General features: G+C 41.1%; 1 protein-coding gene across 3 annotated transcripts in view; it reads right to left on the bottom strand.

Moving 5' to 3' along the window:
• Positions 1-279: 279 nt before the first annotated feature.
• Positions 280-17,230, bottom strand: part of HDAC9 (histone deacetylase 9) — a 123,266-nt gene continuing 106,315 nt past the window's right edge. For 2 of the 3 annotated variants that reach the window (XM_063123638.1, XM_063123639.1), the window contains exon 12: positions 280-3,776. In XM_063123638.1, coding sequence (XP_062979708.1) covers positions 3,459-3,776 — 318 coding nt within the window. In that variant the 3' untranslated portion in view covers positions 280-3,458. The remainder of the gene's footprint in view (positions 3,777-17,230) is intronic. The other variant, XM_063123640.1, reaches the window with a different exon arrangement.

Here is a 17,230-nt window from a genome sequence, read left to right as displayed (position 1 = left end):
TCAAGACAAATGTGATGAGGAGAAAATGAACATGCACAGGTAATACTTTCAATTTTGTACGATGTGTAATGATTGAAGTGGGATCATGTAACAGACCAAAAACAGACTTTGAGTAATTTAAAATGGGGCAAAAAAACATGATCCTAAAACTGTTGCTTCAACAATAATAAGCAAACATAGTTGCCTATATGAAAGAAAAAGCAGTGACTTAGAATTATCGACTTTGCACAAAGCCAAGTATGTGAAAGGGAATCTTTTGAGAAAAAAAACTTTATTTGAGAAAGGAATATATAGACTTGTATCAGAAGGCAAAATAGGGAACATACAAACAGAATATATTTACAACACAAAACAAGAGATCACCAAAGGTGTAAATTATAATAAATACAGAAGATTTAAAATGTGACAATTAGCAATTAGAAATATGGTTGCTTAAACCCAGTTTCCTTTTTCACTGGTTCCAGGTAACATCTCTCTTAAAAATCTGAGTGGCATGAAAGTCCAGTGGCTATACTGGGGTAACTCTCTTCAACTGCATTATAAAAATATCTTTATAGTTACACATGTTTTTGAAACATTAATGTACAAAAGTTTGCTTGTATTCAGATTCCTGCCCAAATAAAACGAATTTTAAAAAGATGCACTATCCCTTTTTGAGTGTGCTAAAATCAGAATGTAGTGCAGGAGGGGGGGATGACAAGATCTGAACATACTTCCTGGATAGATCTGTTTTATGATTCTAAAGGTAAATTTCTCTACTTTTCTTCAAGAAAGAGTAACCTCTGCAGTGGTATTAAAGCTCTAAAACATCACAGTCAACATTAATGCATCTTCTAATAAAGCTGATGGATATATTTTAAGTGGCCTCTGTTGAAAACAGCATTCTGTTCCTAAACATCAGCATCGGCATGGTTACTTCTATGCCAGCAAAGAAGAAGTACTGCATGTATTTAAGAGTTTGTCTGAATGGTGGCTCTCTGCCCCTGGTTCAGCAAATGAGCATGAAACTGGGACCATGAAAAGTGAGCTCTGCTACTTGGTCTAACATCACAGGAATTGTGGAAAGCCACCTGTGCAGACTATTAAAAACTAGTGGGGAGTGATACCAGCTGAGGGAAAATGCTGAAAAAGTATCCCCAATTCCCCAAATGCAACCTGTCTGGACAGATCAACAGTGTTGCGCTTTACAATATCCTAAATACTTGGACTGCTTCACATATTATGCATGTTCTTACCCTGCACAGGGGGGAAACAACCACCGCCATGTACATCCCATGTGAATAGCCCCATGCCTATCTTTTGTATACATGATGCGTCTATCAGTGCATATACATCAGGAGTGGGGTACTTGTAGTTTTGGACTACAACTTCCATCAGCCCTCACCTATGGTTATACTGATGGGAACTATAAGCTGAAACGTTTGGAAGGTCAGAAGTTGCCCACCCTGCTGTACATGATGGGAAAGTGCAACAAGCTGCAGTTTTTCTCATATGTGTACAGATGGAGCAGATGTATACATCAGGTGTACATGAGTCTTTCTACAGTGAAGGGGCATATGGTCAAGTATGGAGCAAACTTTATTTGCTGGTGCAGCATGTCTGGGGATCAATGATATTTTTAATAGTTTTCAGTGGGAAAGGATAATGTATCTTCAGAACCATCAACATTTTATAAGGGATTCTAGAAAATAAGATAAAAATGTAAACACGACATGCTTATATTAGAACGTTTCCATTTGGCAAGACAGCTCTCTCTTTTGAAAAGGATACTGCACCTTAAAATATCTTAGAAATATAAATATTGTAATAGAAAAAGAAACTGACAAGAATTTCAGGTCAGTTTTGGATTATCCATATTAAAAGGGTCTTAATACAATGACTCTGTAGCTTAACAAAAGTAAACCTCTACAACAAAGTAAACATATCAAAAGGGAATATAAAGGAAATGTTTCACTGGAAAGCTTCCTTAACAATTTCCCTACTTCCTTTGTTATTTTCTCTGACAATAAATCAATTCATAGAGTGCCCTTTAGAAAACAGAGAATAAAATACTATCCCCTGCTTCCCTTTGCCGCCTCTTACATTCCAAGTGCATGAATCACTTGGACTTCCTGTTTCCATAAGGCATTTCCTGTCCACCTTCACACAATTACTTTTCTGCAGGAAAACAGCAGGGCCCTGACACAGCAATGACTTAAATAAACAACAGCTTCTACTGCATACCGAGTTGCTCTGATTTTATAGCATTTGAAAGGAGTATGATCCTTCTGGAGGCACAACTACATACAACTTCATGCATGTCTTAGTAAATGTTTAAATACTACTGAAAACTATTTGCCAACCTGGCCTCCGTTTTTATATATCGTTGGACCAATGAATTTCCCAAGAGAAATCAGGCCTAGGCATTCCCCTGTACTTGGCACACAGAGTAGTTGAGGTGGTCATGTGATCCACATGACTCTGGATCAGCCAAGTATGCCACGGCTACAGTTATTCTAAAATAATCTCAGCGTTTTTGATGGGGGTACTCTGGAATGAATGGTTTGTTGCCTTTTTAACTAGGAGAGGAGCGTACTGGGAAATTTTGGCCCCATGGTAGATGCTAGAAACATTCACAAATATGTCTCCCTGCCACTGTTATTAGCATAAGCGTGTAAACCTGTATACTAGATTATGTGCTTTTGTGTCATTTAGTTTCTATTGAACCAATAAACTGATGAGAAAAGACGAAACTATGTTAATAATTTGCTTCCTTGCCACCACCATCCCAATACAAAAATAGCTCTATCATGCATGTGGCTGGTGTGCAATGTTGCACATGACAAATATCTTCACATGAAATAAATGAAGATAGTGATAAAAGAAGATGGGGCAAAAAATTAAAGAATGCAGAAAGGGGGGAAATCAACATAATTTTTTAAAAGTGCATTCCATGTCTGTCTTAACCTGCCCTCCATCTTGTTTCCTTCAGGTTATATTCTATATACAAAGTTCAGACCACTGATATTTGGGGCAGTACCTGTCTAACAAGGGAGGGGGTGCATCCCCTTCTTTTTAACAGTGTTTAGGACTATAGTATGGTACATTATATACAAATCGATGAAAGCATACATAGAGTGATATCAAAGAAGTTTAGAAATGGAGAGTGAGAGCAGTTCTTAGGTCTGATCAGCAATAGTTGATCTCCACAATAAGTTGATACAACAATGAGTTCCATTTCACTAGAACTAATGTGGCAGAATCCATTAGAGCTAATACAAATTCTATTAAAAACCCAAAGGCTTACGCAGCAGTAAGTGTCCCTTGATTTAACAAGGACGTTTTCACTATGCTTAAGGTGTGAACACATCTGCTGTTGTTAGATTCGCTGAACGCTAAAAAGATGCAATTCAATTGAACTCTGCGGATGGAAAGAAAAAATGTTCATCAAGGATTCAAAATGCTTATTATAATAGTACTCAGATAATCACTTTAATTACAAAGCCTGGAGCTAAATCTTTGCCTATTACCTGTTGCATAAAAGCAGCTTTCTCCCCAGATTCCATTTGCTGAGTTTGAATATCATCATCACTGTCCTGTGGTTCCTCTTTCACCTTCACAGCCCCCAGTGGCTGTCCCAGTCTGTCGTCCAGAGAAATACTACTGCTGTCATCCCTAATGCTGCTACCAACCGAGGGGGCTCTTTCTTCCTGCATAGAATGTTCTCCATGAAGATCTTCTTCAGCTTCTTCCAGGCTTCCAGGTTGCTTTAACTGTTCAATAGATTTAGAAAGCATCTGAAACACAGAAGGGGGATGGGTGGAGGGAGTAGAAATAGAAATAAAAAAAATGAAATATCTACTTGGCACAATTCTTTACAGAGGCCACGAAATGTAGATATTACAGAACTTCCAATACTAGTGGAGTCACGGAGGACTGTATGATTATTACAAAAAAATACTAATGGGAGTTATGCACACATTCAGCAAACTGTGTACATCAGACGTGAGGCTTCAAGATCACATCCTAAAGTTGCCACAATGTACTTGCTGGGTCCTATACATGCACCCCAGTTAGGGAATGACCACCCCTTGGAGACATGACTGATGCTGACATGGGGCACACTTTGGTGCCATGAACTGGCTATGTTTCCAAGCTTTTGTGTCTTACTGATGGAAACCCAGTTCTTGTTTGTTTGCTTAGGTTATTACTGCTCATTCTATACTATTGATGAGTATAATAGGGTTGTGATTTTATGCTGAATTGTTTTATTATTTATGTATTTATTATATTTATTATTATTGTGATCTATTGATATAGAAATATAGGACATGTTAGAAATGCATAAATAAATAAATAAATAAATAAATAAATAAATAAATAAATAGGATGCATACATGTATATCCAATGACACAGTCTTTATGCCTCAAAACTGGACTGTTTATACATTACAACAAAACATGTGAAGGTGAGGTGAGGCTTGGGGTAAGGATCAAGGGGTTGGCATGGGTAAATGATCCTGCTATCTCAGCATGCTTTGAGGGTACAGATTTGCAGAGCGTGCATTTGGGAATAATGTACAAAAGAAAACCAGGCTCATTTTTTAAATATATTTTATTTGTTGCAGCTTCTAATTTCTAAATGTTAATTGCATTTTATATCTGCTAGTTTTATGATAAATTAACAGAAAGTTGCAATGCAATTTTAAAAATTGGACCAAAGGTGCTTGCAAATGACGATCCTTGACTTTGCTCATTTAACATGAAGTCCTGTCCCTATACTGTTGTCCCTCTACTATTATGAGTACATTTTCCTTTTATTTGTAAAGAAATGTAAATAGTCTGTGGACTAATTTTAAATAATCTGTTTTATAAGTCCCCTGAAGGCACACTAGCTGTATATTCTTTTCTTTCTACAGTCAAGTGTGCCACTGTGTGGAATAATGTGAAATTATTAAACAAAGTGTGTGATAACATAATGCAAGAAGCTTATATACAACTACATTTGTAGCCATGGTTAGAGAAAATGATTATTATTTACATGATCCTGTTAACTAATTTAATTTTCTTATTCTATTTGTTTAATTGTGTCTCAATCAGTAACATGCCTGCAATTGTATCCACTGTTCTAAACATGACAGGGACACCCCTATATTTTTCTGTTTACTTCACTCTAGTTTCTACCACAGAAGCAAAGTGGTTCTCACTTTTCCTTATTCTATTGCTCTGTGTTTACCTGAACTTAAAAGATGAATGATGCAAAAGTGAACATCGTGGCTGCCACGACACAGGCTCTGAACAACAGGCCTGGCCGCAGACATTCCCTGCTCAAGCTAAACCCCACCACTTGAGGAGCCTGAGGCGAGGGACAAATACCACCTTTCTCCAAACTATGTGGAGAAAGGGGTTAAATTGGAAGGATTTCAGTAATAAATCAAAGCGCTATGAATTAAATGTGCTGATGGTGATTTATTGTCAGAGTGGGTATTAAATGTATATAACTACAGATGATAAATGCTAAAGAAACACGTGGGATTTTTGTGGTAGTTAAAACAAACTGAATAAAAAATTATTATAAGGTTGACAAACTTTGTTTCAAAATAAAACCTTTCAAAACTGTTTTTAAACCTCTCATCCAATCCTTTCTCTCTTCACATACATGCTTTCCTTTCTCTCACACAATCGCTCTTGAGCTTTCTTTAGTATCAGTATTGTTTAATATACATCAACTGACTATGTGCACACCACACTCAAAAGACACCCCTATACACTGATCCTCAAACTCTCCAGAACAATAGTACTCTACATGCAGAGAGCTAAAGCACTAAAGTCTAAAGACTCAAAAAGTACCTAAAAGCCCCTCTCAATCCCCTCAGTCATTCCCTTATATATCACTCCTCCCCCTCCTAAGGCATTCTAACTCCACCCACTCAGGTCAACATTCTAAGCACCACAGACTTACCAATTCCAGACATACATTAGGGAACTGACTTGTGGAGTGTAACACCACAGTGGCTGTTTGTTGTGTCTGGCTTGGCATACAGTTTCTGAGTAGATGTACATACCGCTGGAAAAATGAAGCATAAAGCACAAAACTGCTGTCTTAAAAAGTTTGATGATAATTTTGTCTAGGACTCAAGATTTTTAAACTTTCTGTGAACAGTGTCATGTCTGGCTAAGAGTATAGACTATCAGCCTCCTTGAGCAACGATTCTTCATAAAACTGTAAAGAGAGAACCCAGGATAGAATCACCCATTCTAGTGGGAGGTAAGTCTTAGATGTTATATACAATGTGTGAAACTTTACCATGACAACAGCCTATTTGAAACAGGAAAGCCACTTCCAGAGTAGCAATCACAATCTATGGAACCAAGGGATTGGAGGTGGGCAGCTGGCATCACCAACAGAACACCACAAGGTCTCCTAAGGACTACTGGGATGTTACTGCCTCTCACATTCTAGCAAAAAGATGTACCTATAATTTATATTACCATATTTCTTCGGTTGTAAGACCCCATCGATTGTAAGATGCACACTAATTTCAGTACCACCAACAGAAAGAAAAACCCCTAAGACACACCCGCGATTCTAAGATGCACCCTGTTTTTAGAGATGTTTATATGGGGGGAAGTGTCTTAGAATTGAAGAAATACAGTAATAAGTGGATGGGGTTGGAGAAAGGTGGGGAAAGCCATCATGGTTTGGAAGGCCATCATGTTTGTACAAGGGCCTAGTTTTGTTATTATATTAAGTGATATAAGAGTATAATAAATAAATACATACATACATACTAATGCAACTCTCAATGAGGCCCTGACCTGTAAGCAGTTCTACTATGCATGTTTCCAGCATAATCAAATGTTTCTAATCAAAACATATGGGAGTCTGCTATTATTAAAATGCTTTTTTTCTCATTCAGATGTTATTATATGGACCTGTTTCTTCTTACCATTGCCCTGGCTTTTCTCTGATAACCAAAATCGGTCATCCATTTGTCATCTCTTGTTGATGCTACAGGAAGTAATCAGCTGCCAGCAACAGAGGGAGGATCTAAAACCAGATTTCCATTTTCCTATTAGATTATTATAGTTTCTAATCATATGATTCTTCTGTTTGTTATACTATTATTATGTTGCCTGGGATCCCCCTTTTGAGGATGAGGCCAGGCTTCCCGAAGGATTACATTTTGATGGCTATGCATTCCCACTACACTCTACCTGGGCTGCCCTGTGTATCTTTACATCAAAACTGTGGGCTCTGATCTTCTTTATTGCTTTATACCAATGCACCATGCCGGGAACAAACTGCCACTGGTTGATCAATTTATCTATAGTAGTATGTAAGATTATCACTTGTGGATTCATGTTGATTACTATGTCCAAACTATTTTTACCCAATACCATTTAGGTTTGGAGTGGAAATTAAAATGAATCTGTACCAGATAAAATTAGATGTGAATGAAAATGGTCTTGGTACACTGAACAAAGTTACTGCACTTATGAAACAACAGCAACAGCAGGAGGTATCAAATGTAATGTTGAAATGTGTTCTGAGTTCTGCAACAAGTTATTTTTTAAGAGTTGGCAATAGAAGCAAATTCATCGACATGTCGCAGGCAAAAATGACAACAGAGTTTATATTCACTCCATGTAGACTTAAGAATTTACGAGTAGAGTGCTGGAACCCATTAAAATCATTTTTGTTTCTTCTCCATGAGAAGATTTTTCACTGAAGTTTTACCAGATTTGTCTGATTATTTTCTCCTAAACCTGGAACAATTGCAGAGCAGACTTCATTGTAACAAATTCCTTATCACAATGACCCTGTTCAGATGACACACTAAGCCACGGCGGTTAAACATTTTGAGCTAAACATTATGGCATAGCTTGTCGTGTGAACCATTCCTAACCATGGTGGCTATATAACCACGGTTTAAACATGCTCACTAACCATTTGAAGCAATATATTAGCCAGGGTAGAAATCAATGGTATGAAGCATTGGTTTACTCTTGTTGGGTTGTGTCCATGAAGTACCAAGGTGGTTAGTTATTTTCCTAGGTACAGATATCACTCAAAATACATTATCTTAATTTGGGAAGGGATTATTGATAGAGATGACCCTTCTGGTACACCTCATGATGAAGCTATTCAATACACAACAAGGGTCTAGACAACCCCCCTCTGTCTATACACACAAAGTTGCTTCCAAACCTGATGAAGATGACCAAATATGCAAAGAAACTATCTACTTATCTTCATAATCGACAAGATATTCTGACATTTCAAACATCTGTTGCTGAGCCACCAGGAATGGCTGTCTGCTGACTGGCTAGCTGAAAAATACAAGCTTAAACATCTGGCTGACAGATAATCATCTACAGCTACATGAGTCACTGACGTTGGGCCATCTGTAAAGCATTCCATGTGCCAGTTGCTCGGCATCAGGTGGGTTACCCTTAAAGAGAATCCAAGAGAGAATGAGATCCAGACTATAGCCCAGCTAGGAAACATATTTATTTCCTCACTGTACTCCTTATGCATGCTTTCAAGTTCAAAGTGGGGATCTCATTCACTTTTGTGATGCATTATAGCACTATACTTGCAGACCTGATAAGGCAGATGTTGCAACCCTCGTGTGACATCTGGGGTACTTCACATAAAGAGTAACACCGATAGCAACTTTAGCATGAAGTTACTAAATGAATTCCAATGCTTTTTGTAAACCTATATAAAAGTAAATGTATTCAGGCAGGTGCATTTATTTGAAAAACAAACAAAAAAACAGACCAGGTTTAACGTTCCCGTTTCACAAATGCAACATGATTTCCCCAAGATCATGTTATTACGCAGCAGTGGTGAAATCCTAATGACAGTCCAGTTAAAGTATCTTAAGCTGAATTTTAAAAACAACATTTGAGCTTAACCAACTGAGTATTTCCTTCCCATGCAGATGCCACAGGATGCTTCCAGCTCCAGATCAGAACTTCAGGGGGAGGAACACATATGGCTGTGGTGGAAAAAATGACTGGAGAGCAATCCTGTTTGTGCGGGTGGGGGAGGAATTAGGGGTGCATTTATTTGTCTCTGAGCAGCTGTAAAGATCTGTGAAACTGGCAGTCTTTGTGGAATTAAAGCAAGCACAAGAGAAAACACTGGAAAGACTTATCTGAATTAGGGCTACCTTTTACCAAAGCGCCAAATGGAGCCACCGGGGTGAAATGGCATGGAGTGGCTTGTGTCTTGGCAAGTAGAAAGTCAAATTCCTATGGAGAAGATAAATTGGGCTTGGAGGAATTGGGGTAGAACAAGACTGTGGTGATGCAGTGGAAGGGTTGGTGACTTGGTAGAGAGCTTTAAAAGAGCAAAAAAGGCTGATTTCTCTGCTTGGTAGAGTAATCTTAATGGTGAAGTAGATAGAAAGATGAATAGAAACTCACAACACCAATGAAGCAGCAACAACTTTTGGTAGCTTTTTACACAATGGCTGCAATATCAAAATAAGCTGGTGGGAGTGGGAGTAGAACAGCCTTGGGCAGATGGTGACCATGTGGTTGGGTGGTTGGGTAGGTGGAGGAGATGCCAGCAGCTCTTCCAACCTGCCACTCTGGCTGTACAACTCCCAAATGGCCATACCCACATTCCAACATGGTCAGCCCTTTCAAAGGGGTGCAGCAGTGCCAAACACGTGTAAGTTGACCATATTGAAAGGAGGACAGGGTTCCTGTATCGAAAAGGGAATTTCAGTAGGTGTCATTTGTATGCATGCAGCACCTGATGAAATTCCTTCTTTATCACAACAGTTAAAGCTACAGGAGCCCTGCCCTCTTTTGTATCTGGCCACTCTAGCTATACAACTGGTAAAGATACAGTAGCTCTGTCCTCCTTTTCATATGGTCACCCTATATACATGTGCTACAGCTACAAAAAGAAAGAACAAGGCAAATGCAACAGCTGTGACTGAAATGGTACCCTTTGAAACTGAGCAACATTTATTATTGGACCAACACTGCTTTATTCTTTGCTGCTTATACCTTTAAGATACACATAGGGGGACATGAAATGTCACATGCAAACTGTACATACGTGGTTAGGGATGTGCCCTTAGAGGGCAATTCTGTACATGTCTACTGATAAGTACGTCTCATTGAATTAAGTGAGATTTACTCCCAGGTAAATGAGTACTGAATCACAGCCTTAGGGAAATTATTTCATGCTCCTCCCACATGTATTTTAAATTATTTGAAGTTCTTCCTTTGTATTTTTTAAAGGTACAAGCAGCAAAATTTCAAGAACATACATGTATGAACTTCATGTATGATATGCAACATGTCTATTTAACACCCTGCTATTGTACATATTGTAAAATCTTGCATGATATAGGCCTTAGATACATGGCCAGAGAAAAGGGGCTTGTCAGCCCTTTCCCCTATGGTTATGTCATGTTCTACTGCGTGTGGAAAAGAAGCAGGATTGATTCGGCCAATGCGTGGGAGGGATTATACTGACTCACACACTCCCCACCTCTGCACATAAGTCCACTACTTGTGTACAACTTGTGTACAACTGAGCGCATGTACGGCCTGTACACATGATTGGGAAGTCTGGTCAGTTTCCCAAAGTGTGGGCAGGTCAAACATGGGTACACTTCCACATGTGAGGGATGTTTGAGGAATCTCTTCAGCCTGTATTTCAAAGCGAATCAAGCTGACCTACACTTCCTGGACTAATGTGGTAATTGGAACACAGTTATCCTCTGGATTTTGCGCTTCTCTAAATGCTGCAATGGACTTCGTATCATGAAAATATATATTTCATGACTAAATACATTCAGCAATGTATAAATATATTTATAAATGAGCGGGAAGAAGTTAAAATATATGTATTTAAATACAAATCTTTACATAGTTGGGTTTTTTTTTAAAAAAAATTGCAAATTAATGTGGAAATGGCACAGAACAGACTTATGAATGAACACATGCTCAACTGACATGTATCAAAACTAAATTGATCTTTCAATCTAGTTCATACTTCACCTTTGTCCTAATACTTGGAGGTCAGGTTCAAGTCCAGTATGGAGGTTTGGTGTAGGGACCAGCTGCCATCTTTTTGTTTCTTCTCCACTCACTGACAACTTTTTTTTTTTAATGAAGTAGGGTTTATTTATTTATTTATTTATTTATTACATTTTTATACCGCCCAATAGCCGAAGCTCTCTGGGCGGTTCACAAAAATTAAAACCACAGTAAAACACCCAACAGTTTAAAACACAATTACGAAATACAGTATAAAAAGCGCAACCAGGATAAAACCACACAGCAAAGTTGATATAGGATTAAAATACAGAGTTAAAACAGTAAAATTTAAATTTAAGTTAAAATTAAGTGTTAAAATACTGAGTGAATAAAAAGGTCTTCAGCTGGCGACGAAAGCAGTACAGTGTAGGCGCCAAGCGGACCTCTCTGGGGAGCTCGTTCCACAACCGGGGTGCCACAGCGGAGAAAGCCCTCCTCCTAATAGCCACCTGCCTCACTTCCTTTGGCAGGGGCTCACGGAGAAGGCCCCCTGTAGATGACCTTAAGGTCCGGGTAGGTACATATGGGAAGAGGCGTTCCTTCAGATAACCTGGCCCCAAACCGTTTAGGGCTTTAAATGTTAATACCAGCACTTTGAATTGGGCCCGGACCTGGACTGGCAGCCAATGAAGTTGTAAAAGGACTGGCTTAATGTGATCTCGCCGGCCAGTCCCTGTTAATAACCTTGCTGCCCTGTTTTGCACCAGTTGAAGTTTCCGGACCGTTTTCAAAGGCAGCCCCACGTATAACGCATTGCAGTAATCCAAACGACAGGTTATCAGAGCATGGATAACTGTAGCTAAGCTATCTCTGTCCAGATAAGGGCGCAGCTGGTATATCAGCCTGAGCTGATAAAAGGTGCTCTTTGCCACTGAGTTCACCTGTGCCTCAAGTGACAGTTCTGGATCGAAGAGCACCCCCAAACTACGGACCCGATCCTTTAGGGGGAGTGCAACCCCGTCCAGGACAGGGCAAACATCACCTCGCCGGACAGAAGAACCACCCGCTAACAGTACCTCCGTCTTGTCTGGATTGAGTTTCAGTTTATTAGCCCTCATCCAATCCATTACCGTGCCCAGGCACTGGTTCAGAACAGCCACTGCCTCACCTGGGTTTGATGAAAAGGAAAGGTAGAGCTGGGTATCATCCGCATATTGATGACACCTCAGTCCACATCTCCGGATAACCTCCCCCAGCGGCTTCATGTATATGTTAAACAGCATAGGGGATAAGATAGAGCCCTGTGGAACCCCATGGCTTAGGTGCCACGGCACAGAGCAATAATCCCCCAGCACCACCTTCTGGAATCGGCCATCCAAGTAGGAGCGGAACCACTGCAACGCAGTACCTCCAACTCCCAGCTCAGACAACCTATCCAGAAGGATACCATGGTCGATGGTATCGAAGGCTGCTGAGAGGTCCAGGAGAACCAACAGGGTCGCACTCCCCCTGTCTCTCTCCTGACAGAGGTCATCCCACAGGGCGACCAAGGCAGTTTCCGTTCCAAAACCAGGCCTAAAGCCCGATTGAAATGGATCTAGATAATCCATTTCATTCAAGAGTGCCTGGAGTTGTCCTGCAACCACCCGCTCAAGCACCTTGCCCAGGAAAGGGATATTAGCCACCGGCCTGTAGTTGTTAACATCTTCCGGGTCCAGATTAGGCTTCTTCAGGAGTGGTCTAATTACCGCCTCTTTTAAAGAGGCCGGCACCACTCCCTCTCTCAAGGAGGCATTTACAACCTCCTGGACCCAGCCGGTGATCCCCTCCTTATTTGATGTAATGAGCCATGAGGGGCAAGGGTCAAGCACACAGGTGGTCGAACGGACTTGGCCAAGCACCTTGTCCACATCCTCGGGCCTCACTAACTGAAACTCATCCAATAAAGCTGAACCGGACGGCGCTCTGAACACCTCTACTAGTGGAGCTGCATTAAGTGTGGTGTCCAATTCATGACGAATCTGAGCGACTTTATCTTCAAAGTGCCGTGCAAATTTGTCACAGCGTGCTACCGAGGGTTCCACCATCTCTTGCCCTGGCCCAGAGTGTAACAGGCCGCGAACCACCCGGAAAAGCTCCACCGGACGACACTGAGAAGACGCAATGCTGGTGGAAAAGAACTGCCTCTTTGCCACCCTCACCGCCACAGAGTAGGCTCGATAGTGAGCTCTAACCCGTGTTCGATCAGACCCAGCACGAGTCTTCCTCCACCTGCGTTCTAGCCGTCTCCCCTCTTGCTTCATCGCCCTCAGCTCAGGTGTATACCAAGGAGCTGACTGGGCTCTGCTCAGAGGGAGAGGACGCTTGGGCGCGATCGTGTCAACCTCCCGAGTCATCTCTGCATTCCACAGAGCGACCTGGGCTTCGACAGGAGCACCGGCCATACCAGCAGGAAAATCCCCCAGAGCCCTCTGGAATCCATCGGAGTCCATTAGCCTCCGGGGGCGGACCATTTTAATAGGCCCCCCACCCTTGCAGAGGGGAAAGGCCGCCGAGAGTCTAAACCTCAGTAGGAAGTGATCTGACCATGACAAGGGGGTAGATGTTAGTTCCCCCACTTCCAGATCACCATCCTCCTGCCCAGTCGAGAAAACCAGATCAAGCGTGTGTCCCTTTGCGTGTGTTGGGCCGATGACATGTTGAGACAGCCCCATGGTTGTCATGGCAGCCATGAAGTCCTGAGCCGCTCCAGAGACAGCAGCCTCGGCATGGAAGTTGAGATCCCCCAGAACCACCATCCTGGGGGTTCTCAACACCAGGTCCGAGACAACCTCCGTCAGCTCAGGCAGGGAGACTGTGGGGCAGCGGGGTGGACAGTACACCAGCAGAATCCCTAATCTGTCTCGAGTACCCAACACACAGTACAGACACTCAAGATCAGCACTCGACTGAACAGGAAGCCTAGAGAGGGAGATTGTATTCCTATAGACCACGGCAACCCCCCCTCCCCGGCCCTCGAGTCTGTGCTGGTGCTGCACCGAGTACCCAGGAGGGCAGAGCTGGGTGAGAGCAACCCCTCCCAGTTCCCCCACCCAGGTCTCAGTGATGCATACCAGGTCAGCCCCCTCATCCACAATCAGATCATGGATGAGAGAGATTTTGTTTTGGACTGACCTGGCATTCAGCAGCAGCACCACCAGACCCGAGAGCAAGCTGATAAGGCCGCCAGGAACCATCTGGTTGGGGGAAGGACTAGAAGAGGGGATAGCTGTAAGGAATCTGTCCCCTCTTGAATGCTGCCTCTTGAATGTTTCAATCATTTACATCAGTATATAATCAGGAGCTGGTGATCATTCCTGATTTAAAGTAAATTACTAGTGCCTCATCTACACCAACCAGGATATTGCACTATGAAAGTGGTACAAAAGCAGTATATGAAAAACAGGAGCCAGGCTACTGCTTTATAGCGGTACTGAAGTGTGCTGACAACTGTTGGGGCCCACTGACATATACCATATCCAGCTTTCATACCACTACATCCTGCTTGGTGTGGCTCCTGCCTTTTATATACAACTTTCATAGTGCAATATCCTGCTTGGTGTAGATGAGGCCTAGGTTGCAGCCTTGTGTAGGTAATGTAAGGCTAATACATAATCTGGATTAATTCAACCAGGATGATCAGGGGTCTGGAAACAAAGCCCTATGAAGAGAGACTGAAAGAACTGGGCATGTTTAGCCTGGAGAAGAGAAGATTGAGGGGAGACATGATAGCACTCTTCAAATACTTAAAAGGTTGTCACACAGAGGAGGGCCAGGATGTCTTCTAGATCATCCCACAGTGCAGGACACGGAATAACGGGCTCAAGTTACAGGAAGTCAGATTCCGGCTGGACATCAGGAAAAATTTCCTCACTGTTAGAGCAGTATGACAATGGAACCAGTTACCTAGGAAGGCTGTGGGCTCTCCCACACTGGTGGCATTCAAGAGGCAGCTGGACAACCATGTGTCAGGGATGCTTTAAGGTGGATTCCTGCATTGAGCAGGGGGTTGGACTCGATGGCCTTTTAGGACCCTTCCAACTCTACTATTCTATGATTCTATGATTCATCATATAATTAAACAGTCTCTAAAAAAATGCCAGACCATTTCCATGAGCTAAAGTCATATTGCTCAGCAGGTAACAAGATGACTGGGCTGAGTAGTACCAGTTTTAACCTAGCCAGCATTACAGAATACTTTGAAGCTCCTCTTAACGTTTGAGAAGAAATATGTTCAAATTAGAACTTGTACTTCTACCAAAAACAACAACAATATAAAACCATGATGTGGCCCTCATAATAATTTTTATTCATAAATATTAAATGAAAACTTGATGTGATAATTCATTCTACATTTCTAGCAAAACAAACAGGGTACGATCTAGCCAAACTTAAGGATTTTAAAATCCCTTTGATTTTAATGGAAGAGATTTAAATGCATGCTTAACTCTACCTTTGAAATTGATACAGCTTTAAAATGCTTAACTTTGGAAGAACTTTACTGGTCAAAATGGGGTGGAAATGGGGTCCTTGGGTATTCTACACAAGCAATCATGATAATTTATTATTTAGGCAAACACCTAAAATATATGAAGCACTGTACAAAAACAAAATGAACAGGTCTCTGCCCACAGTCTTACAATATAGAAAAATAAATACTTTAATAATGACCATGCAACTATGTTTCAACTACTGAGTAGATTAAAAGTGTACAAAAGCAGAATTTGCAAATTATTTAAACTGAGAAAGCTGTTTAGTGAACAGCTTCCAGCAAATGGAACCCTAACCATTTCATTTCTTTTGTTTGCAGGAAATTAAACCGTAAGGAATATGCATAAGCCAAAGTAAACAGTGGCAGCAGCAGAGGAAGCATTTTGAGAAATTAGTCTAACCAAGAAAGGACTTCAAAAGGCAGCGGTACCTGCTTCACTCTACATGAGAATATAGTAAGTAAACAAACTGGCCACAGAACACAAGCCATATATATAAATTATAGATTTTGCTTACAGCAAGTCTTTTCATGTATTTTCCCGAAGTGTAAGCTTTCATGAAATCCATAATTTCCTGAGACCCTTTAAATGAAATCGCCGCAGAGACATGCAAAGAACAAAGCACTCAAGAAAGAACCTCCTAACAGGAGCAGCATAAAGGGCCGCGCAGAGATGAGTTTGGCCTATATGCTGTCTGCAAACTAATCCAAAAAGCATGACATAAATTCCTAAGGGACATAATTCATACTAGTCAGTTTAGCTAAAACCAATATTATGCACAAATCTGTCCACGCATTTAACCACTTGTGGCAGTAAGCAGCTGCTTGTCTATCCAACGAAAACATATTTCCCCCTGTTCAACCTCAATAACGTTCTTTCAAAGAAATTATCTCCATTAACCAAAAATCACTAATGTTTTTCAAGATTAAGCACAGCAAAACAACTGAAGATGAAAATATTCAAGGTTACTCAGTACTGGCCTGGTCCTAAGCACTGGCAATTTAGGATCCTGTAACAACTGCAAGCTGGAGCTAATATTTATTGACAATATTTATTTATTTACAATGATTGCGGCTGTGCTGGGGCTTTCCTCACTACACTGCAAAGGTAGCTCTACATCACAGGGAAAGGGGATTGCATTCAGACGGCATCTGCCTGCCCCCTAGACCAAGTATCACTCCAAGGTCTGTTTGGCCAGCCCTACAGCTCCTGAATGTTTCCACAATCCTGACCCTGAATATAAGTTTCTTGAGGCAATTTGCCTGATGGGGCATGGGAATGTTACTTTAGCTGCTGAAGTATGAACTACTAACTGTGCTGTCATATTTTAAAGAGGATGGGTCTGTGAGTGATTTATGCCCCAATCTGGCTTTATGCTCTGCTTTAGATTGGTGGCAGGTTTCTGCTAGGAGATCTTTGTGCTGAACAGGGGAGAATGTTTGTGCACAGCAGCGGGTAGATTTTTAGATCCGATGGTTACTGATCATTATAGTCTATTTTCAGATTTGCCATTCTTGGAGCTTATTTTTATTTTATTTTCTATACCGCCTAATAGCTGAAGCTCTCTGGGCGGTTTACACGAGACAATAAAATACAGCATAATATTTAGATATCCAAATTTTAAAACAATTTATATATAGTTGCTTCTCAAATCCAGGTATTGTTGGATGTTGCTGATAATTTGGATCCATCTCAATCTGGATTCAGGC

The sequence above is a fragment of the Elgaria multicarinata genome, chromosome 1 (assembly GCF_023053635.1).
Source record: "Elgaria multicarinata webbii isolate HBS135686 ecotype San Diego chromosome 1, rElgMul1.1.pri, whole genome shotgun sequence".
NCBI classification, from domain to species: domain Eukaryota; kingdom Metazoa; phylum Chordata; class Lepidosauria; order Squamata; family Anguidae; genus Elgaria; species Elgaria multicarinata.
Note: the sequence above shows the minus strand (reverse complement) of the source record. Positions and strands in the feature narration are given on the sequence as shown.